Source organism: Macrosteles quadrilineatus, unplaced genomic scaffold, assembly GCF_028750875.1.
Source record: "Macrosteles quadrilineatus isolate MER2022 unplaced genomic scaffold, UCM_ALF_1.0 Scaffold_1__1_contigs__length_201487025, whole genome shotgun sequence".
In the NCBI taxonomy this organism is placed as follows: domain Eukaryota; kingdom Metazoa; phylum Arthropoda; class Insecta; order Hemiptera; family Cicadellidae; genus Macrosteles; species Macrosteles quadrilineatus.
In genome coordinates, this window is record NW_026542594.1 from 99,110,359 (window position 1) to 99,135,856 (window position 25,498).

The 25,498-nt window shown below is 36.4% G+C and overlaps 1 protein-coding gene across 14 annotated transcripts in view; it reads left to right on the top strand.

The window, feature by feature from the left end:
• Positions 1-4,368: 4,368 nt before the first annotated feature.
• LOC128994679 (coiled-coil domain-containing protein 186-like) overlaps positions 4,369-25,498 on the top strand; it is a 152,877-nt gene continuing 131,747 nt past the window's right edge. For all 14 annotated transcript variants that reach the window (XM_054419437.1, XM_054419517.1, XM_054419675.1 and 11 more), the window contains exons 1-2: positions 4,369-4,572; positions 5,749-5,832. In XM_054419437.1, coding sequence (XP_054275412.1) covers positions 5,752-5,832 — 81 coding nt within the window. In that variant the 5' untranslated portion in view covers positions 4,369-4,572; positions 5,749-5,751. The remainder of the gene's footprint in view (positions 4,573-5,748; positions 5,833-25,498) is intronic.

Below are 25,498 nucleotides of genomic sequence, written 5' to 3' on the forward strand. Positions count from 1 at the left end.
TTAGACCATACAAAATGGCAACAAAATTTAATGTTAAGGATTTAAATATTTTACAATGGAATGCACGGTCAATAATTCCAAAATGGCCTGAATTAATGCACATATTTGATACAAGCAACATACATGTTGGTATAATACAAGAGACTTGGCTTGGAAAAAATGATAAACTAACACATAAAAAATTCCACATTTTAAGAACTGACAGAAATGATGGATATGGCGGTATCACTTTCATTTTACACAAATCACTAGATTATAAGATAATAAATAAAAGAAATAAATACAAATTCAATTCAACTAATGGCTATCGAGTTAAGCAACATCAACATACCGATTACAATTTTCAATATATATTGTACGAATACCAAAATTCAACCAAATTTCTGGTCTGACAATATATTCTGCTATGACAGTGGTAATGTCATTATATGTGGTGATATGAATGCACACCATACCCTTTGGAATTGTGCAAAAAATAACACTAGGGGTAGTGACATTGTAAAACATTACACAAAATCAATGTTCATATTATTAAATGATGAATCTTATACAACTACACCCACATTAAATGGACAGCAATCTGTAATTGACCTCAGTTTTGCAACACCAGCTATACATAGGAAAATAGGAAAATGGGTAGTTGGGACGGATCCCATGGGAAGTAATCATTTCCCAATATTTATGACCATTAATTTAAGTAATATAAATTATTGTAAAAACCCACATATAAACAATACCAAACGAAACTACAAGAAAGCAAACTGGACCTTATATGTTGAGTTAATTAATAAAGAATTAGAAGCCATAAAAAATTATCTCACAAAGATCAAGGTGTTGAACTGATAAACATGATAAACAGAGCTGCAGATAAGTCGATTCCATATGTTAAATCAAACTTCAGCGACCCAAATAAAGATAATTTCCAAACAAAGCGTTGGTGGACAAATGAGTGCTCAAAAGCAGTAGCACTAAGGAGGCTAGAATTCAAAAAATTTAAATTAAATATGACACATGAAAACTACAATAATTACCATAAAGCACAGTTAAGAGCTAGAGAGACTATTCAGGATGCAAAGAAACAAGGATGGATTAAAACATGCCAAACAATAAGTGAGAAAAAATCATCACAACACGCATGGAAAGTTGTAAGAAGTTTGAAAAACATGGACAAAAACTTTGAAAGTGTGATGGAAAATAACTCTGATTTATGTGACAGATTCATGAAACACATAGTACCTGACTACGTATCGCAAGCTCCTGAAATTATTCAACCTAATATTATTGAGACTAATCATTTACTGGAACAAGAGTTTAGCCTTAAGGAACTATTAGGAGCAATCAAGCTAAAAAAGAGAGATACTGCACCTGGAGTGGATAACATAGCATATTCTATGATAAAAAAACTACCAATAGAGGCATTAGAATTTCTGTTATCAGTTTATAATAATATATGGAACAACAAAATTGAAATACCAGAGGGATGGAAACATTTTAAAATTATAGCCCTTCTAAAACCTAACCAAAATAAAAATGAAGAAAAGGCGTATAGGCCAATTTCATTGATTCCTTGCATATTAAAAGTCATGAATTTAATGGTCAAAATAGACTATAATGGCTAGTGGAAAATATGCAAATTGTGCCCAACTCACAGTACGGTTTTCGTAAAGGCAGGGGATGTGGAGACTATTTGATTAGTTTGATGTCCGATATATATACATCCTCTTCTCTCAATGAAACAACCATATTGACATCACTAGACATTTCAAAAGCCTATGATAAAGTTTATATACCTGAGCTACTACCTAATCAAAATGTTCAAATTCGGAATACCAAACAAATTCATTCTACATTGTCATAAATTTTTGACGAACAGAACATTAACCTTATTCTTTCCAGAACATAGTCACTCTAGGCTTACAAATAGAGGGATTCCCCAAGGAAGTGTGTTGAGCCCTACCCTATTTAAAATATATATATATATATCTGAAATAAATAAGCAACTTCCCCCATCAACAAAATCCATCCAATTTGCTGATGATGTTGCGCTATATACATCAAATAAAGATATTGACACTGCCCACGATAATATGCAAGAAGCTCTTGACATTATGGAAAGAACTATTGATTCCCTACATCTTGAATTAAACCCAGACAAATGTAAAACAATGTACATCACAAGAAAGAGAAAGCAATACAACTTCCAAGGTTTTAATCTAGCAAACAAAACTATTCAAATTATTCCAGTCACAGAAATAAGACTTCTCGGAATTACTATTGATAACAAACTTTCATTTAAAGCTCATATTGAAAACATTTCTTGCAAAGGAATCAAAGATTTAAACATAATAAAATCACTAGCGTGTGGCAGAAAAGGTACTCACCCAGACTTTCTCCTGCAAATCTACCAAAGTTTAGTGAGATCAAAATTTGATTATTGCTGCCATATCTTTGGACACATTGCAAAAAACACTTTACATAAACTGGACATAATACAGAACCAAGCTCTACGAATCATCACTGGAGCCTTTAAAACAACACCTATCATAGGTCTTCAAACAGAATGTTCAACACTTCCACTCAAGATTAGAAGAAATATTTTGACAGAACGTATCACGTACAAGATACTATGCAACTCTGAACATCCATCACATTACAAAATTATTTATCTAAACCTACTCACAAATATCAATAAATTTTGGAAGAAAAAGGCTAAACCAAGCTTCATAAACTGTATTAATGACATATAATCTGAACTTGACACATGGAATGAGGAAAGGGACATCTACCCAAAATATTATAATTTTACAATACCAACACAAATAATGAGGAGCAACCTTAATTTTAAACACAACATTGAAATCTGTGACATAAATAAGAAAAATAACAACCCAGAAGTAATCAAACAAATAATGTTCTATTGGGATATGGACATAACCTATAAGGACTTTGTTGTTGTTTAAGACAGTAGGCGGACAATTACTGGCAGCCATTAATGGCTCGGTCTACTGGACGCCACTACTGTCCCCGTCTGCAGGGGGCTTTACACTGACGGTTCCAAAACAGTAGAAGGAGTTGGCGCGGCTGTCATGATTCCATCTGCAGACATTGTTGAAAAATACAGTATAAACAAAATTTTTTCAAGCTATTCAGCGGAACTAATAGCAATCTTCAAAGCCATCGAGCTTATTAAACAACTTGAAGGATTCAACTTTGTAATATCGTAAAATGTACTGACTCACAATCGTCGATTAGAGCCCTAGAGAGTACGTATAATGGAATTGAGAAGAACAGATTAACGTCAGAAATTATTTATCATGCTATTGAATGTGAGAAAAATATAATCTTCAAATGGATACCAGGACATTGCGGTATACCTACTACACAATGAATTAGTTGATCAATAAGCAAAAAAAGCAATATCAGAAGGAATCACATTACAAGACATACAAATACCTATCGAGGATTTTAAAACCCACAGGCAATCCCATTACGTAGAAATATATAATAAAACTTTCCTGGGAACAAACAAGGCAAATTGGTACACATAAATCCAAAATGAGTACAAAAAGATCCCCTGGTTTAGAAACACCAAAATGAATAGATTCGATCTTATTAACATTTTTAGAACTAGATTTGGTCACGCAAACGTAAACAATAGCCTGCATAAAATCAAAAAGTATTTCACACCACTTTGTATGAACTGCATGGATAACAAAGTTGAAACAATAGAACACATATTGCTAGAATGTACACAGCATAGTTACGCAAGAATAGCATGCTTTAAAAAAATAAAAAAAAGATAACCGACAGGAAAAATAGACAAATTATCACCTTGACAGATCTAATGAAGACCGAAGACCTAGAGATATAAAAAGAGTTAAATGCATTCCTTCGCATGATTAAAAGACCTCTTTAAAGACAAAAACACACTCAAAACAAACCTAAATGTTTCTCCCGTGTGTTCCTGGCTGGTGGGTTCTTCATTCCGCGGTCTTATCCTCTTTCGGGTTAAAAAAGTCTGCTTGATAGACCCCAAGCCCCAAGCAGTGAAGACACTCAACCCTGACCTTCCTCAAAATCCCATCTTACCACAGAAATATCCCAATCTTTTTGAAAAACAAATTACAAAATAATATAACCATGTGTGAATAGTAACTATGCTAACAAAATTATTGACAATTAACCATGTGACTAACAAACTGTTTCAGATGACAATACTAACCTGAAGGAAGCAACCAAAATAAAAAAAGTTATATTTAAAATACTGAACCACGCGGCTGCATTGTTTTAACCGAGCAAAGCCGGCCATTTTTGGCAAAATAGAAAAAAAAGAAAAAAAAATATGGCCAATGTGGCCAATGTTCCATAAGTTATTATCAAAATAATAATTATTCCTAACAATCACTTCCTACTTTTTACCTTTTTACTTCTTCTTTACTTACTTTACTATGTTTGCTGTTTGTTGGTCCGTTCAGTTCAATCACTTCAATCTAATCTAGTTAGTAATTAATTAAAAATTGCATAAAAAAATTGGTTATATTTTTGTTATAGGTGCTGTCGGTGATGAATTAGGTAAGTTAAGTTTAAGTGTTTTTCTTTTCAAACTCTCTCTCTCTCTCTTTCTTTGGCTCTCAAAACGTAATAGGTAATTATGAACTTTTAAGCTTTCTGTTTGCAAACATTTAATCTAGGCCAAGGCCGCAAGAACCAAAAATGCAAAGGACGAAAATTCATTGTCAATCCCACCGATAAAATTATATTATCTGCGGGTACTAGGCTACTCTCCCCTTAAGGCCGCTTTCTTACTAGTTCGCAGCCACCGTGTCGTAACCACTAGATCTGTAAATTGCATTGAGTCTTATGGAGACCTTCACTTGAGCGGGTCGCAACGACCCACCTCAGTGGCAGCGACCCAGTCGCTAAAGAACTGTGTCGCTGGTTGTTGGCTGCCACCGTGCTTTTTCAGCAACTCAACTCGTAGCGGGCCATTAACTTTTAATATACACTTCACATTAGGGGCTGCGACCTAGTTCTCAGCAATGCGTACGCAACCTGTTTGGTCGTCCGACTGCCTTCCCCGTACACCCGTTTGTTGCTGATGTCCATCAGTTTCAAACTCAAGCTGCATAAGTTACTTTCTCAGTTTGCATCTGTTGTTTCTTTTGAGTTACAAGTTTAACGCTAGGCTATCTATATTGCTTCGTTTAGTTTGAATTTAATTGTTTGTTAACAATATGAATAGGTCTATAGGCCTACATTTCTGGATAATAGTAAAAGTTTGTTATTAGCAGTAGATAGGCCGCCTACTGTATCTGTTGATAAACCAACGAAAAAAAAGTCTCCTACAAGGAAAAAAGCTAGAAATTCGATTCCAGCTTGGTGAATGAATCATACGACACAAAACAGAATACTTTATAGATAGAAGGTTGTAGCCACCATGTGTGAAGGGACAGACCTGACTTTCACTTGTAAAGGATGGTGGCTGCGACCCTAGTGGTAGAGGGGACACTTTGCTACTCCTTTCAGAAAGCTTCAAAAAATTCTAACAGGTACCGTAGTTAGAGACACCATCATCGCTCAAAACACAAGCCACAGCTTTGAGGATAGCAAAAATGTCTTTGTTTCTTGCGAGAGGGATACCCTTGATTTCATTGTTGTTTCATGTGTGATTACAGTAAAAAGCGCAACTAATTTTTCCTCCTAGGTAATTTCATCGTGATCAGTAATTATTATATAATTGTATTTCAGAAAATGGCTGTCGTGCTGAACGATGCATATTTTGAGTGGTTGGATAGAACGCCAGAAGAAAAAAGAAAATATTTTTTCGGAAGAGTAAGTTTAAACTTTTTTATTAACAAAGTCAAACTCTTTTTGGGTTGCACTGAGTGTCTGGAGCCTAGGCCTCGAATGTAATTAGGCCTAGTTTTGTGGCCAAGAAATGCAGAAAATTAAAAATGTTATTCAATATCCGCCCATCCGCTTATAGTATGCTAGTTAAATTAAGACGTTTATTTAAACCTATTGGCCAACAACCTCGATTATACTCGTGGTTGTTGGCCAATAGGTTAACATGTTATTGCGCAAGTGTCTATGAAAAACGTAATAACTATATCAGGTCTGATTTACCGAATAAGCACGTGCCTAGGTTGGCTTTTTTGGGGGTGCCAAAAATTTGGAAGATAAAAAAATTGTAGGTTGTAATTGCATGCGATCGTGGTAAACTTCTGATAATTCCTCGCGGCCGTGTAGACATTGTAATCTTCTCCCATGATTGTGGCAAAATTCTGACTATTTTCCGTGGTCAGGTTGTTTAGACATAATTATCGTCTTCCATGATCGAGGCAATATATGAACATATCCCTCGGTCGTGAGGAGATTATCATCACCTACCGCAAATGAGGCAAAATTCTGATCTTTTCCCATGGTCTAAGAGGACATTATCCTCCTTTTGCACGATGGCTGTAAAATTCTGATCACTCCTTGCGCCGGTGAAGACATCATTATATCTTCCCCCGTGGTCGTTTGGACATAGTAATCATCTCCCGCGAACATGTGTAGATCATTGTCTTACGCGAATGAGGCAAAATTCTGATCTTTTCCCTTGTTTATGTGGACATTATCGTCATCTTGCGCGATCGCGGCATAAATCTGATCATCTCTCGTGGCCTTGTAGATCCCCGGTCCTGTAGACATCGTAATTGTCTCCCGCAGTCATGAAGACATTGTAATCATCTCCTGTGATCGTGAAGACATCGTAATCGTCTCCCACGATTGTGGCAAAATGTTAATCATGTCCCGCAGTCGTGTGGAGATCGTCATCGTCTTCCGCGATCAGGGCAAAATTCTTGCTGTTTTCCACGGTCCTGTGGACATTACCACTGTCTTCCGTGATCTTGGCAATATTCTGATCATCCCTTGCGGCTGTCTGCAAACATAATATCGTCTCTTGCAGTCATGGAAACGTCACTTTTGTCATGTGCAATCGCGGTAGGCCTATGTTTCTGATCTTTTCCCTTGTTCATGTGGACATTATTGTCATCTTGCGCGATTGCTACATAGTAATCGCCAGGTAATAATTGTAGGTAATAATCGCATAATAATCACGGTAAATTGAAAACTCCTGGTAGAAATACAAAATTCACGTATAATTCCTGGTTCAAAAAACTCCTTCATAGTTCCCGGATTTCCCGGTTTTTCCGGTCGGTGGACACCCTGTTATATATATTGCAAAGGGGCGCTACTATAAGTTGTGCCTAGGGCGCTGGCAGGGTCTAAAACGTGCCTGAACTATATCGTATTAACCATATCCTATTACTGAGGTATTTTCAAAAATAAACTGTTACCATATAGTATGAAACTCTTTTTTATTGTTTGTGAACTACAATTGTTAGTTTTATTTACAACTTTCTATCATTGTAGCAGAAAAAAACAGCTGATCAGCTGACGCCGCCGTTTGCTGCTTTCTTTGGCTATTTCTATGTTTACACTTTATCGTCAACCCTAACGTAGGTAGTTCATAATTTCTATTTTCCGATGTGAAATTATATGTTTTGAAGTCAAATGACTTCAAATAATTGGACAAGTGAAGTCCTCACTGTCAGCTTAAAAAATTTTCATGTTAAATCTTTGTTAATAAAAGGCTTTTTTATTACAGCATTGAAAATCTGATTCTTGTACCACGGACTTATTTTTTTGTGTAGTTCTTAGAACAAACTATATTCCAATAAATTTCGTGAATGTTTTAGATTTAACGTAACGTTATAAAGTTTGTTACTTGACACGTTTTTGTTAGTTTGTTAGTTGTTCATTTGACTAGCAAAATCAGCCGTCGTCAGCCGTGAAAATTCAAAAACTACCAAAGTACCAAAATATTGTTCTTGTTTGGTGTTTACATTGTGGTTTAAGTAATTTCATATACAGTATTTAATATCTGTGATTTAAATTTTTATTTTATTAAAGTCAGTGTTTTAGCGAATTTCCCTTATAGGGAATAAGTTATTAGGCTACCGTAGTACTCATGGTAAGACCTGGACCCGGGACCGATTTAATTTTTCATTTTGAGGTCCCTAGAGGCCAAAAACACCATCCGTTCAGATTCATATATATATATAGGCCTATCTAATATATAAAATTCTCGTGTCACAGTGTTTGTCTGCAAACTCCTCCGGAACGACTTCATCGATCGTTATGAAATTTGGTGTGTAAATTCTGTAGGTGTGCGAATCGGACGTAAACTATTTCCCGTTTCGAAATTCTTAAAAGGGCTCCGCCCCAGTGGCTCTGGAGTTTCCCATGTTAACCTTATGAGAAATGGAACTAATGAATCTTAACAGCTGTTTCAATTAAACAAGTTGGTTCTGTTCTATGATGTTCAATAGCATTAAAGTTACAAGGATTACCAACAGGGTGCAGCACTATTATTTCTTTTACATTTATGACAACAGCTAATTTGCAACCAAAAGGTGAGTGAGCGTAGCGAATGAACTTCAACCTGGAGGCGAGTTAGCGTAGCGAACAAGCTAACCTGAAGGCAAGTGAGCGCAGCGAACGAGCTCCAACCTAAAGGTGAGTGAGCGTAGCAAACGAGCTCCAACCCAAAGGTGAGTGAGCGTAGCGAACGAACTTCAACCTGGAGGCGAGTTAGCGTAGCGAACGAGCTAACCTGAAGGCAAGTGAGCGCAGCGAACAAACTTCAACCAGGACGTGATTGAGCGATGCGAACGAGATCATCTTGAAAATTAAACGTAACGGTACTTTTTTTCCATCGGTCTGTCTTAGGGGAAACCTATAACTTAGGCGATACGAAGTTCGCCGGGTCAGCTAGTATATATATATATATATATATATATATAGGCCTATATATATATATACTTGCCGCTATACCCCAGGCCCACTTTTATAAACGGGCAGACTGGGCAAATGCCCAGGGGCGCCGAAGGTTTGGGCGCCTCCACCACTGCCACCACTGCACAAGGAAAAAATGGGGGCACTGCTTTTGGGTTTGCCCAGGGCTCCACTGACCCTTAACGCAGCCCTGCATACCCGTGCCTTGCAAGAGAGTATTATTTTGGTTCCTTGAAAATAATGGCAAGCAGCTTGAATAGAACAATTATTATATGAAGATAGACTTTTATTAATTTACTACAGTCTAACCTTGATACAATGAATTCCTTGATATAACAAACTTTTTTAAATCCCCTAGAACTCTCCATAAGACACAATGTATATTTTACCTCTACATAACAAACAATCCATATCAACGACCTTGATTTAACGAATTTTTCATGATCCCGGCTAAAATAAGACACCTCAATATAACGAATTTATCATTGTCAGAACCTCTACATAGCGAATTTAACCTCTACTTAACAAATTGTCTGCGTCTATCCCTCGATACAACGAACCCCCCACCACCATTATTGCTTTTGAAAAATCTGTTTCTTCATCAAATGTAATGGAAAGGTGACGTCAACGCTTGCGCTAACATTCGTCTGCTCCGTTTTACACATCCCTGTCTGCAGTCGTCGTTGCATGCACGCTATGTTTACAACTGAGAACTGATTTCATTCACTGCGGACTGATGACGATGTAATGTGTAGTAAGCTGTGATTGGGTGATAAGTAAATATGGTGAATTGTACAATGTTTGGATGAAGAGAAACCTTAAAAGAAAAAGAATAGAAGATCAAGGCAAAGAAAAAGAATAGCAACATCGTTATCTTAACATTCCTTTTACGAGTGTTTTTATTATCTTTAAGTTGGCTATGATTATACACTTTTATAACGACTTAGCCCATCTAATATCTATATATTAATACGCAAGCAGGTTTCTTTTCACAGTCATAACTCGATAACGGCTTGACGGATGTTAACGTTTGAGGTGTCAAATTAAAGATATTTTCATGTAGATGTGCAAATACGTCTCAGAATATTTAGAAAGGGCACAACTTAAGTACACATAAGGGCTAAAGTTTGGCAGGCGGCGCTATCTGTTGACATTTGGTCAAACTCATTTCCCTTTGTTTACAAATAACATATGGACGTACGGTAGTTTGAAATAGTTTTTAAGGTTAACAACAGACTGCAGGACTTAAAACTTCTAGAGCAAAGCTGGAATTTATATTTTGTTTCAATATGTTAACTAAGTCTGGTTCATAATGAAGAGTTTCCTGTTTAAGAATAGCTAAATATTTAATTCTTTTTGACTATGGTTAAATTCATTTACCTTACATTGTATTTTACTGGTTATCATGTGGTTACAGTTCGACAAGATAAAGTGAATGTTTAAAAGTGATTATTTACAGGGAAGTTATCTGTTACATTACCATATTATCATGCAATTTACAATGTGTATCAAAATTCCAATTCCTTTATAGTATTTTATGTTGTTTGGTTAACTTTTTTATTTCATTTCAATTTAAAATCAAATGCCGCGAGTACGATGAAGAACTGTGAGTGGCTGGACGCGAACATGACCTTGCATCAACCTCTCAATTGAACATTTGATGGGTACATAGTGGTAATACCACAGTTGTGATAGTCCAAACTCGGACAAATGAACGTTAAATGTTTACATTGAAGTGGCTTACATATTTTTAAGCAAGAAAAGACTGCCCGAGACAGTTAAGTTTTTACTCTTCGTTGCCATAAATGAAAGGTTCGTTTACCTCATTTGTGCAATTCACCATCCCTTCAGGTTCTTATTGGAAACTCCCAATCTGAAAATAGGACTGTGAGACTTATATCCAGAAATTATTTTGATAAATCTCGTCAATTCAATTCTGCCTTTACCATGGTCAGCTCCGAAGCTCATTAAGATGAGAAAGTTGTACAGGGGATCTACAGTTTTAAGATCTGTGACACGTTTTACCACCGAGTGGGTCCTCTAATTCCTCAAGAAGATGATGATCCTGAATACGCACAGGCACAGATATATAAGTAAGTACGAGAATGTCACTAGAACCCAAAGGAGAATTAAGCACAATTCAAACAAAAAATGAAATGAAAAAATATGCGGGAACTAGGGTCACAATGCCAACCCATTTGCAAAACTTTGAAGACTGTGGCAGACATTATGTAGGGACGAGAGCTCCGAGGAGTCAAGTGAGATTCTTATGTACATAATAAGAGACAGAAGAAGTGTCTTCCCTTGCTACAATGGCGCTAACTGTGTAGATGTCGCAGCAATTTTAAAAGCTGAAAACAAAGCACCACCTGGCAAAATAAATCGTATAGTTTTTCCAACACTAATAATGTTAAACGCAAATCCATTCTAGATCTGTTGTTAGATCCACTTGCTTACCCTCTTATGTTCCCAACCGGAGACTTGGGTTGGGGCCCCTAATTTAAACACGCCTAAAACAGAACACATCAAAGAAATAATTTAACAATGCAAGAATAAGAGTAGCGATGGTCGGCGTCAAGAGAGGAATTGAGCTACATTAAATCAAAAGCTTACTTTACAGTGTGTGGTTGACATCTACGTGCTGATAGAGTGCACCCGTTTTGTAGAGCTTAAAAAAAGAAATAATTCAGTATATCGAAGCGCTTTTGTATGCCAAACGGTCACGGAGAAAATTCAAAAATAGTGTAATTTAAAATTCCCATGTTATTCTTATGGAGAAAATTAAAATTGTTGTAGTTTACTTGTTTATGGATATATATTGATAAAATTTGGCAAATTTATTTATTTCATCCAATACTATTGACATATAGTCAAAAAAAACACTTTTTACCTTTCCCTTAGCAGCAAACCTAAGCACTCGTTAAACCTAATGTTATTTAAATAGGGAATAAATCAGTCTTATTTATGGAAATATTTGAGTAAAAATGTAATCAGACAAGTTGAAATTCGCTTAGTCTGCAGGTTTGCTGCGGTGGGGTGTTTTTTTTTAATGCGTTGGATGTTACATTACATCTCTAAATTCTTTAACTTACTCTATGATTGAAACTGTGCTTAAAGTTAATTTTTGTTTTCAAAACGTAACTAATAGATTCCTTTAATAAACATATATTAGATTTATATACCAATTTTTACAATAATTTGATACATAAAATATTGACGAAAGGTCGTTTGTCTGTGGGTGAGGAACCAATGATGCTGGGGACATTTCCTTTTTGTATGGCCATGGCAATTCGTTGAACTAGGAAGCTCCTCGCTTTATAGTCACCTGCTTTTTCAATTAGCTTGTGGCCTATTTCATTTACCCAGTTCTTGCCTTCCTTGCACCATGGCCCAGCAGTTTCCACACCCAGGACGATTAATTTGTATCCTTTTGACTTAATATTTGAGTATTTAGTATGTTTTCTCTGGGTGGTCATTTTAGCTGCTGCTCCAGTTTGCTTTTTTGTTTGATTTATATAACTTACTGCATAAGTATCAGAGCAAGTTAAATCTCAGATTAGACATTGGCCCTTGCTCCAGGGGATGATTGTGGCTCCATCTGGCCGCTTCCCATCGTTTCGGTCAAGGCCTGTGGGTTCTAGTTGGGCTAGGATGTCGGCACTCGCCAAAGCTTTTTTTATCAGGTTGTTTACTTTAGCGTGTCGGAAACGTCTTCCAGAACTTTTGATACAGGATAAAGTTAATTATTGCATTTAAAAAATAATGAAACTTAACCGTAAACTTTTGGACGAAAGGAAGTGAAGTCCTCACTGTCACCTTAAAAAAATGTCATGTTAAATCTTTGTTAATAAAAGGCTTTTTTCCTACAGTCACCCATCAAAGTTGGCTTCCTTGTACTGTTTATAGTACAGAAAGCTGCTAATTGCTGCAGATTTATACTTTGTCGTACAGTTTATACTTTTTTGTCGTACGGTTTATACTTTGGCGCACATCAGGATTCCAACGAAACAACACAAAACAGCGTGGTTCTATTATGCACGTAATCCGTGTACGCTTGGAAATAGGTTGGCAACACTTAAAGATAATAATACTATGAATAGCCGATTGACTATTATATCTAAGATTTAACCTGTTATTTCGTGTTTATAGTTTCGATATTTCTGAACTTTCTGGACTTTTCTTTTAAACGTTTTTAAAACATTCCTACGATCTCAATAAAAAAAACAAAAACATTTTAAGCCTTTTTTTAGGTGCGGAAACCACTTCAAATTACAAAAACATACGGAACTATTTTCTCAAGTCGCGGAGCACATTGCTTGCTGAGGAAAAAATAGCGGATTGATACGGACCGGTGACTACTTTATCTAGGACACTTATTTGTGTTGCCAGCTGAACCTAAAAACATGTTGTATAGTGTTTGAAAGACTAATTATATACAGGGTGGCTGAAAAGTAACTTGCACCCCCCCATAACTTTTCAACCATTTGAGATATTTGAAATCTGTTAGCAGCAACCTTCTTAGGAATGAGGGGTTTTAATAACTATGGTCAATTTTGAAAATTTTGCTTTTAGGGGTAGTGGGGGTAGAAGGGAAACTCAAAATTGTCAACTGACAAGTAGGCCTATAGTCGAGTTTGGTATCATTTTACCTAGGTCTTGACGAAACATAAACATTGACATAAAGAAAACCAAAATCGGCCCACTAATAACAAAATGGCACCCTAAAACATTTTAATTCAAATAACCATGAGGGTGGCTGAAAATTAACTTGCACGCCCTTTAACTTTTTAACTATTTCAGATATTTGAAATCGGTTTGCAGATACAAGTTTGGATATGAAGGGCTACAATAATTATCGTCATTTTGAAAATTTCGCTCTTAGGGGTAGCAGGGGTAGGGGGTAGCTCAAATTTTTCAAATAGCAAGTATAGTCGAGTTTGGTATCATTTTACAGGTCTTGACAAAAAATAATAATTAACATAAAGAAAATAGAAATCGGGCCATTAATAACAAAATGGCAGCAAAAAATGGTTAAGACAACGGTCATTAAAAGTAATTTTGAACTGCCATATTGTTATTAGTGAATTTCCCATACTGTATAGGGAATAAGCTATTACCGTAGTACTCACGGTAAGACCTGGACCCGGGACCGATTTCCTTTTTCGTTTAGAGGTCCCTAGAGACCAAAAACACCATCCGTTCAAATTCATATATATATATATATGTGTCCGTTAGCGCGATAACTCGAGCAAAAATGATCCGATTTTGATGAAATTTGGTACAAACGTGTAAACCTACGTTTATTTGAACGAGTTCGCGAACCAGCATGATCGGACTATGGGAACAGGGGTTTATGGGGGGTTTTATGGGGCAAAAATTGGTTTTTCCCATTTTTGACAATTAAAACTTAAAATTTAGCATTTCCTTTCCGAACCATTTTTTGTAGAGCTTAAAAAAACAAATAATTTAGTATATTGAAGCCTTATTATGCGCCTAATGGTTACGGAGAAAATTCCCATGTTATTCTTATGGAGGGTAAGTAAACTGTTGTAGTTTGCTTGTTTATGATCATATTTTGATCAGATTTGGAAAATGCATTCATTTCATACTAAACTATTAACATTTAAAAAAAAAACACCTTTTTACCCTCCCTGTTGCAGCAAACCTAAGTACTCGTTAAACTGATGTTATTTAAATAGGGAATAAATGTGATATTTTTAAGGAGACGTTTTAGTGTAAATCCAATCAGGCAAATGGAAATTTGCTTAGTCTGCAGATTTGCTGCGGCGGGGGTATTATTAATGGTCCGATTTCTATTTTCTTTATGTTAATTGTTATGTTTCGTTAAGACCTGCAAAATGATACCAAACTCGACTATACTTGCTGTTTGAAAATTTTGAGTTACCCCCTATCCCTGCTACCTATGCGCAAGATTTTCAAAATTGACCATAAATATTGTAGCCTTTCATATCCAAACAAGTTGCTGCAATCCGATTTTAAGTATCTCAAATAGTTAAAAAGTTAAAGGGGGTGCAAGTTATTTTTTTGCCATCCTCATGGTTATTTGGATTTGAAATGTTTTAGGGCGCCATTTTGTTATTAGTGGGCCGATTTTGGTTTTCTTTACATTAATTTTTATGTTTTGTCAAGACCTGTAAAATGATACCAAACTCGACTATACTTGTCATTTGAAAATTTTGAGTTACCCCCCATTACCCCCCTAGTGAGCGAGTGTGTTATTCTGTTAACAAACAGAATTGATAATCATAATGGCCTCAAAAATTACTCTCAAGTAGACAAATAAGTTACCGTACCCTAACTTAAGTTAAATTGATTTAATGTTTTTGTCGAACACTTGACAACTAACTTAAGCTAGGCCAACTTAAGTTGCTCTGTAAAAGTGGTGTTAGTTACTTTATATATTTGTAGCCTATTTGGAATTAAGAATTTAAATAACTTACTTCAGTCAGGTTTTAGTGAAATGCTTGACAACTAATTTAGGTGACTAAGCCAAAAATGAAAAAAAATGAAACCCCAAAATTTTAACAGCCTTTTTCAGTTGAAATAAAGTAGTAGTAGGCCTAAGTCCCCTCCAAGAAGGGAAGAAATCTGACACTCCTCAATACGAAGATTGTGACGAGGACTACGAGGTTAAGTCGTAAATGGTAAATGGTAAGTTAGTTTGGTCCACGACACTAACCGCTAACTTAGCCTAGTTACACACAACTTTGACACTCACACAGGCCTACTACAACTCAAAGTCACATGGGGGTGTATAGGTAGTTGTATTTAATTAATAGAAATTTATATTCATAAAGCCCTAAAACAAATTAATACTCATAATGCTTTCAGACAGCTAACTTACTAAGGAACAATTTTCCTTAACTTACAAAAGAATTATTTGTGAAAAAGCTTGTGGTCGTTGGTTCCACGCTGGGTGTGTTGCGTTATCTGATGCTGAATATCAAAAGCTCTCCAATGATAGCCGTAAGAAATGGTTTTGCAATCAAACTGATTGCGTCCCCGCTGATCGCCACCCAACCAATCTTCTCTTACTAAAGCTGGATGTCAAGCCAGATGTCTGATGTCCTCTTTAAGCCAAGTGAATTCTCTTCAGTTCCTTCAGATATTACTGCTATAAAAACCAGCCTAAGCCATGTAACTGATAAACTAGCACTGCTTGAACCCCGCATTGTTGAAGCTGAAACCCGTTTGTCAGTGGTTGAAGATAAGCTGAGCTCACTGTCCTCTGGACCCTCGAACGTTGAGAACATTGTTAAGGAAGTACAAGATCGGGAGCGTTGCTCTTTCAATGTTATCCTGCACGGAATACCCGAAAGCAAGAGTAGGGTTACAGCCGAAAAGACTAAACATGATCATGACATTATCAGTGCAATAATAGAAGCTCTATGCAACCCTAACTGCGGTAGACCTTGCAAGTTTTTTCGTATTTTGAGCTCCTCTCAAGAGAAGGCCAGACCTTTAAAAGTAATATTAAAAAACAGAAGTGACGTCACTGAACTATTCAACAACTTTGATGTAAATACTCTGCTGAATATTGACAATGATTTCTACAAGGATGCGTCTATCTCGAGGGATAGAACTGTTTTGGAGAGAGAGCAACTCCGCAAGTTGAGGGACGAACTCAAGAGGAGAATTGAAGCTGGTAAACAGGGACTTACCATAAAATATAAAGATGGAGTACCTAAAATTATCGCTAAACTGGCAAAAAAAAAAAAAAAAAAAAAAAACGCTAGACGGCTTCAAAATGTAAGAGGAATCCGCAGTAAGTTTACTAAACTCAAGGAAGCTACGGTATGTCTGTCTGCATCTATGACATTGCAGTTCTTACTGAGACCAATCTCTACCCAGACATCCATACCTCCGAACTTGGGTTCTCCAATTACAACGTCTATAGGAAGGATAGATCACCAACTACGAGCCATAAGTTGAGTGGAGGTGGTGTCCTTTTTGCCGTGAAATCCCACATAAAATCTTCTCGTATCTATACGTCTAATGAAAATGTATAATGCGTGTTTACACCAATTGATTGTTCTAACTCACCTATATTGATGGGAGGTGTTTATATTCCTCCCCAGCAACCCTCTGATCTTTACCTGGGATTTAGCAAGGCAGTTGACGAAGTCATGCTATCTGTCTCCAATGATCTCTCTTCTCTCTACCGTAAGGGCGACTTGAACCTTCCAGATGCCAAATGGTCCCCGGAGAGTTCAATTGTTAATCCTAGCAGATCCCAGCAAGAACTAATAGATGAGATCTTATGACATCTTAACAGCTGAAACAAACTAATGCCATCCTGAACTCCAGGGGCGTGCTGCTTGATTTGGTGTTCACCTTGCCGACCAACTCAACTGTTGAGGCTGAGCAAGACATTTTACTTCCTGTTGAAGAGGCTGACCCTCCACTTAGTTTTGTAGTCAACAAATGCATAGATAGTACCCACAATGTTTCTGGTTTCGTCCCGGACTTCAGGCGGTGAGATGTCGAGGCTATCTACATCGAGCTCAGTAGAGAGCTTGGAACCACTTACTACAATATTATTGATATAAATAGCTTCTTTGACTCATTTGTCTCCACCATTCGTGAAATCATCCTAAGGCATAGACCTATGAAGAGACTCGGTCCATCAAAATTCCCTTGCTGGTTCGATAGCCAATTGAAACAGCTCACAATCATGAAGAAGGCCATGCATTCAAAATTTAAAGCTTCTCAATCACTGCATGACTACAAAGGGTTTTCCCGACGCCTTTGTAAGACCTTAAGCAGAGAATGCCATGCACAATACATTGATTGATCGAGTTAATAACTCTATTCCTCTTAACATAAGGTTCTTTTTTGGCTTTGTAAACAGCCTTAAATCATATAGTAGCAGTTTCGATTGTTTCATCTACCACGGTGAGAAGGCAAAACGTCCTGAAGATATTTGCAACCTTTTTGGAGTTTACTTTTCATCATCTACCAGCAGTCAGCAGTGACTCCTCCAGTTTATGATTTCAAAACTCAACTGAATTTGAACTCCTGCAGACAAAGTTGTAATGATGTTCAAAAGAAGCTGGCATCTCTCGATCCTTACAAGGGGATGGGGCCTGACCTAATACCTCCATCTGTACTGAAGTACTGTAATATGCTACTGGCTCCTCAATTGACGCACATCTTCAATCTTTTACTTCATGAAGGAATCTTTCCAGATACATTAAAAACCAGCTTTGTTGTCCCCATTCCCAAAGTCCAAAACTCTTCCGATGTAAGTGACTTCAGGCCAATTGTCATTCAACCCAACTTGGGGAAGGTATTTAAGAGTCTCGTTTTAGACCAAATAAAGCCCCTTTTTGACAACCTTCTCTCATCTCACCAGCATGGGTTCTCGATTGGCAGGTCAACCTCGTCCAACCTCATCATATACCATCATATACCAGAATTTCCTAGTTTCCAATGTGTCGATGGGACTTCAGGTCGACAGCACATGCTTGGATTTCCAGAAGACTTTTGATCGTGTTAACCACCAGATACTACTTTCCAAAATGGCTGGTTATGGAGTCACCGGACAGCTCTTGAAATGGTTCCGCTCATTCTTGGATAACGGCGGAGAACTTATTGTAAAGTTTCAACAATCAATGTCTAAACCCTTCACTGCAACATCTGGCGTCCCTCAAGGCTCACACATTGGTCCATTCCTGTTCTCTTTATATCTTACTAGCTGTACCTGCGGGCTTCGCCCCGTTTAACTTCATAAGTATTCGCATGGCTCATTCACGTCCTGGTTGAAGTTTGTTCGCTACGCTCACTCACCTTTAGGTTGGAGCTCGTTCGCTGCGCTCACTTGCCTTCAGGTTAGCTCGTTCGCTACGTTAACTCGCCTCCAGGTTGAAGTTCGTTCGCTACGCTCACTCACCTTTTGGTTGGAAATTTGCTGTTGTCATAAATAAAAAAAAAATAGTGCTGCACCCTGTTGGTAATCCTTGTAACTTTTATGCTATTGAACATCATAGAACAACACCAACTTGTTTCATTGAAACAGCTGTTAAGATACATTAATTCCTTTTAAATATGAAAAATCATAAGATTGACATGGGGAACTACAGAGCCACTGGGGCGGAGCCCGAAAGGGTTTTTGAGATAAGAATATGCTTTAATGTTAATCGGGAATGTGAGCTATCATCATGCCAAATTTCAGCCCAATCCGTCCAGTAGTTTATGCGTGATTGAGCAACAAACACACACACAAACATACACACAAACATACACACAAACTCACAAACTTTCAGATTTATAATATTAGTAAGATAAGATTGACATCATAGAACTCATGGATGTGGATAAATTGTTATTTGCTGATGATATTAAGATTTTTACATTTGATTTTTTTGTTTTTTGTACAATACTCCAGAACTGCCTCAGGAGGATATGCGACTGGTGTGTCTCCTCTCAAACGATATGAGTCTTAACATCAAGAAATGTATTGCAATCACCTTTAGCCCTAGCAAGAGACCTATTATCTTCAACTATACCATCGATGGCATTCCTAGGAGGATCTCAGATCGTGATCTCGGGGTGGTGTTCTCATTAAACCTCACATTTCTTGACCATATGGAGTTTGTTTGTTGCAAGGCATCAAGGGCACTGGGCTTCATTATTCACACCTCTAGACATGGTCTCAGCATTACAGCGCTGAGGTATCTCTTCATCTGCCTTGTTCGCTCAGTACTTGAATATTGCAGCATTGTGTGGGCTCCCTATACAATCTGTTACTTTTTCCTTGAATAACACACTTACAAAAAAATTTGTTTTTAAGTTCAGTCCATTATTTCATTATTAAGCTTCCATTATTGCACTGATAATGTCATGATCATGTTTAGTCTTTTCGGCTGTAACCCTACTCTTGTTTTCGGGTATTCCGTGCAGGATAACATTGAAAGAGCAACGCTCCCGATCTTGTACTTCCTTAACAATGTTCTCAACGTTCGAGGGTCCAGAGGACAGTGAGCTCAGCTTATCTTCAACCACTGACAAACAGGTTTCAGCTTCAACAATGCGGGGTTCAAGCAGTGCTAGTTTATCAGTTACATGGCTTAGGCTGGTTTTTATAGCAGTAATATTTGAAGGAACTGAAGAGAATTCACTTAGCTTAGAGAGGACGTCAGACATCTGGCTTGATAGAGTATTTCTTTAGTAAGAGAAGATTGGTTGGGTGGCGATCAGCGGGGACACAATCAGTTTGATTGCAAAACCATTTCTTACGGCTATCATTGGAGAGCTTTTGATATTCAGCATCAGATAACGCAACACACCCAGCGTGGAACCAACAACCAATAGGTACCTAGCTTTAGAGGATTGATGAACTCTAAATTCAAATATGTATAGATCTAGTGAGTAGACAAAACCTTAGCATACGTTTTGATATGAGGAATCAATATGAAGAATGTTGCGTGTAAAAATATAAATAAATATACAGGGTGATCAACTCAAGGAGGCCACCATTGGGATATCAGAAACGTTAAGAATTAGAGAAAACTTTTAAATGAGGGACATTCCTTTATTTTTTCTGGCAGTTGAAAATATGAATTAATTTTTTTGGAATTCAGCCGCCATTTTCCAATGTGGCGGCCAACTTCTTTTACTTTTTTGAAACATGTTCCTATCAAGCCAACCCTATTTCTAATCACTGAGGAGAGGCTCCCAAGAAAAGCATATTATCGTCTATGACAAAGCCGCAAGGCTGGACTGTGACCCCTAGTGATTGTTCAATCTGGCATATCGCTTCTCCCTCGTGCAATATACTGTAGTTGATGGAGTGTGTGTGCAGGGACTTCCCAATTGAATGAATTTCTTTGATTCTGGCAGGTAGATTAATGAAAAGTTTTAAACTCATATATAAAAAGGGGATTTTCAAATAAACAGACTGGGAGTCTTGGGTATTGAAAGTCATTTTTAATAAACCGGGTTGGATAGTTATGTTCAAATTGGTACATTCTGTATGATTCTAAATTTTTTTTTTAAATACTAAAGTTTTGAATATATAAACACTAGGCATTATTAGTAAAATATATTGTTCAAATAAAGGATTACAAGATGATCTTTTTGATTCTCAGATACTTCTTTTGTACTTTAAATATTGATACTGCATATGAAGTTGAGCCCCATAGCTCAATACCATATTGCATTATGGAGTAAAATGTTGCATAATATACCATAAGCTTTGTTTTGAAATCAGTTATATTTTTTAAACATACATTTGAAAACGAGCTGTGTTTAGTTTCTTTACTTTAGTTTCAATGTGAAGTTTCCAGGTTAAATTTTGGTCCATGTTTATGCCCAAAACATTTGTGGTTCTTATAAGCGACAAAAAATCCCCATCATAGGGTAAATCAAAAGAGGCAAGTGTTTTGTTTTGAATTTGAATTGTTTAAAAATTTATTATTTGTGTCTTTGTACTATTTAGTTTCAATTCGTTAGTACTAAACCATCTTGACAGTTCATCAAGCGAGAGAATAAGTTTGGAGTTAAGGAGTCTTTAGCCTTGATTATAGCTGTGGTATCATCAGCGTATAGTAAGAGGTTTGATGATGAGTATTTTGGTTTGTCATTCATATACATACCAGGCATGGATTGCACATAAATAAAAATGGAAAGAAGTTCATCTCCAAGGAGATATTGAAAATAATATCTAATAACAAAAACAACAGCGTTTCCGGAAGCAGCATTACTAAGGAAATAGACCAAGAACACTCTGAAAAGCCTCCATTAACTTGCCCGACCATCCAGCAGATCCAACAACAAGACAACTCAATTTCTCCTACTTTGTCATCTTCTTTTTTGGGATTTTCCTCTCCAGATATGAAAAAGGTACAACACCTGCACGAGGTAATAGCTGGAGTGGAAGAGGAAACACAGAGAGAAGCTGGTGATTGTCTTGTTAATATAAAGAAAAATGAAAATAGTTGTAAGCTACGTGAAGATGTACATAGTTATAATACCAGAAACAAAAGTCTGGTTGATTTACCGCAGTGTAGACTACAATCAACTGTCAAAAGTCATTTTGTGTCAGAAATTAGGTTTTTTAACAACTTGAATTGTGAATCAAGGTCACTTCCTTTTAAGGTTTTCAAAAGGAAATTGTCTGTCTGGCTTTCTGCAAACCCCTTTTACTGTACCAAAGAATTTTTTAAATTATAAAAGGTATAATGTTACCTGGATCTGCCAGAGTAATCCAAAGGCTGTCTGTCGAAACTACGCGTTTCAAATTTTTAAACATGGAAATATAGTGTTATAAGTCATCAATTTGATTAAACTTTTTTATCTTTGTTGATTATTATTAGAATTCCATTCAGTATTTTTTTATTGTCATCTTTTAGTTGTTAAAAATTATATCTTAGTTATCAATAATTTACACTGTGTATGTCTAATGTTGGTCGTTTTCATGTTTACAATTAATTTAATGCAGCCAATCTCAATCTGTGATATAATTTATAGCTACTGTGATATTATTCTGTGTATTAGTTTAAGAAAACTGGAAAATTTTATTTAGGTAGATCCTGAGAACTAAATTAGAATATTATAGCATGCCATATTGTCTATTGTCAACTACAATGTAGCCAAAATTAGGATTTAGTTATTTTTTGATAATATTGTATTGTTTAAAGATGGAATAAATGACTATTCATTGACTACAAGAATAAGAGTGGGCCTAAAATCGATCCTTGCGGGACCCCACAATTTAATTTTTGCCATTCCGATGTAAATTTTGTATTGTCTTTAATTATAATTGTCCTCTGGTATCTGTTTTCTAAATATGAATTTACCCAAGACAAGGCCAAATCAGAAAATGTATAATAATTTAGTTTTGTTATTAAAATTTGGTAATCAACACAATCAAAGGCCTTAGATACATCACAGAACACAGCTGCAGTGTGCTCTGCGATGCATCCAAACCACCCGAGACCTGATTTATGAATTCAATTACTGCTGATGTTGTACTTCTACCAGATCTAAAGCCAAATTGGTTGTTGGAGAATAATTTGTTGGTTTCAAAAAAAGAATTTATCTGATTGTAAGAGATTTTTTCAAAGATTTTTGACATAGAGGGTAGTAATGATACAGGACGATAGTTGTTTGGTTTTGTTCCCTTCTTATGTAAAGGTTTTAATTCAGCATTTTTAAGTTGGTAAGGATAGATACCCTCATCGAAACATTGATTTATTATTTTACATAATGGAGATGAAATTGAACCAGCTGTTTTTTAAATTAATTCCATAGGGATTTGGTCCCACCCAACTGATTTAGTATTATTTAGAGACATGATAGTTTGCCTAATCTCAGCAATTGAGGTATGCTTAAACTGAAAATGAGCTTCTCTTTCTACATATAAGTTGTTTGTAAATTCTGTTGCCCTAATCAAACTTGTATTGCAGTCAATTTATTGTGCAATGTTAGTAAAATTTTTATTTAAAAAAATTGCAATTTTGCACCATTGTTTAAAGATTTATTATTTATTATTTACAATGAGCCTGTCAGAACGATATATGGACTGCTTTTCGACCCAGGATTTCCAAAAGAACGTCTGAAAAAGAAACTAGCCAAAGATAAATGTGTGGTATCAGTTTTATGACGATTTTTGAGTTTTAGTTTGAAATGTTCACATTCGTTGAAATTAATTGATAAATCAATAAAAGTTATCTTTACACAATCTTTTGTCTATTTGAAATTGTAGGTAAAAATTATTTTGAAGCTTTATGGTGGGGATCAATGGCATTATGGCCCTGATGACTCTGCTCAATTTTGTGGACGCATCTGCGAATGCTAAACTGTAGAATGGGGTGAATAGAAACACTTTTTGACTTTAAAGCTTCTGTAAAAACGATATTTTTAATTTTTGAATTTTCAACACTAGCTCATATTTTCGGTCTTCGACTCCTCTACACAAACAAGTTATCAATTTTTTTTTCTTTTTAATCATTAGGTTTCGGGTACGATACGAGCGGCGAGCGGTGGCGGGGGTGGCTACAATACAAGCGGCACATTTATAACGCTCATCAAATTTCCCCACTTTTATGAGTCAGTTTAATCGAAATTGGTAAACTATGCTTACATGCAAGACGTATTGCAACTATTGTTGCTATCTGACAATTGTTTGACTTTAAAGATAAACTTAGTTTTTATAAAAACCTTAACCCTAACTTGGTCCCATACTTTTCTGGTGACTGAAGTGTTTTAAAACTTCCGTGATGATCATTGCACAGGCATTCCCTGGACTGCAAGTCACGTATCGACCCGTATCGCATGTTTGCTGTTGTTTCTCTGTCATTTTAGGCCGAACTGAAGCATGACTCACCTGAGCGGCGAGCGGCGTTTTTGCGAAAATCGGTTTTGACTTGGAACCATGAGCGGCGCTGAGCGGTGCCGCTCGCCGCTCAGACGTATCGTGGCCACCCTCAACAAATTTACACGCAACTAAATGAGACCCGATGTCAGAGCGGCGCCGCTCATGCCGCTCGCCGCTCGTATCGTACCCGGGGCCTTAAGCAGAAAAAAAATAAAATATGGCTGTTTCTATTCACCCCGCACTTTGGGGTGAATAGAAACACTGTGTTATATTGATGATTGTTGCTTTTCCACACTTACCAGGGGCAATAGAAACATGAAATTTATGCTTGTTAGCTTAGTTTGTTGTAAATAAAAATATTTAAAGTTAATTAACACATTTATTTATAAGTACGAAGTATAAAAACATCGTTTTCATAAACCCTTATCCAAACAAATCGGAGAACATAAATGACAATGGGTGAAATCAGAGTTACAAAATCTTACATAGAAACCAACTAAATGATGAGTAAAATCAGACAAATCTTCCTCAAAATACAACACTCCCTTAAATTTACAAGTTGTACACGGCTTGGGAGTTGGAAGCCGACATACTACGTCATCGACTTTGAAGAGGGCCTCTTAATCTGTCTCTCAGAACTTGTTGGTTTGCGCAATTTTCCCTTATGAATCTTCCTATTTATCCTTCCTCGTCAAATTCAATAACTTTTGCAACATATAAACGATAGCAAGTTTTGTTTTTCCCCATTACTTTGACAATTACATGATCATGAAGGGACAACTTTGAAGACTCACTGATGTCTTGAGCTAGGTATGCTGGTTCTTCTTTATCAAATTGTTCGTCTTTGTCACTTTCTTCCAGTGAGAAGTGTGTGTGGAATCATCTTCATCTCTGGTATTTTTTTTCTTTTTTGGGGGGTTTTCAGGTCAACCTTTATTTGCACCACTGGTTCCAAAAAAAGTGTTTCTATTCACCCTGGTTTTGCAAAATCATGACATAACCTAAATAAAAAATAAAATAAAAAAATATAGTTTATTCTAAGGCTAATCTATTAACACACTTGGTTTCAAGATACCTAAGACAATATAAAAAATGGTCATTAACATAAATACATGTAATAGGTTCATACTTAGAGAGAAAGTTTTGAAAAGAATGTTTTTCGCCAAAATTTTCAAATGATGTTTCGCATCATCCAACATCCGAAGCAGTGATACCAATATGCTGAAATAATTTTTCCCAGGTAGATAGGATATGGTTATAATGGGGGAAAATAATTCCCTTATATAAAGTCAATGTATAACAAAGTTATAAAAA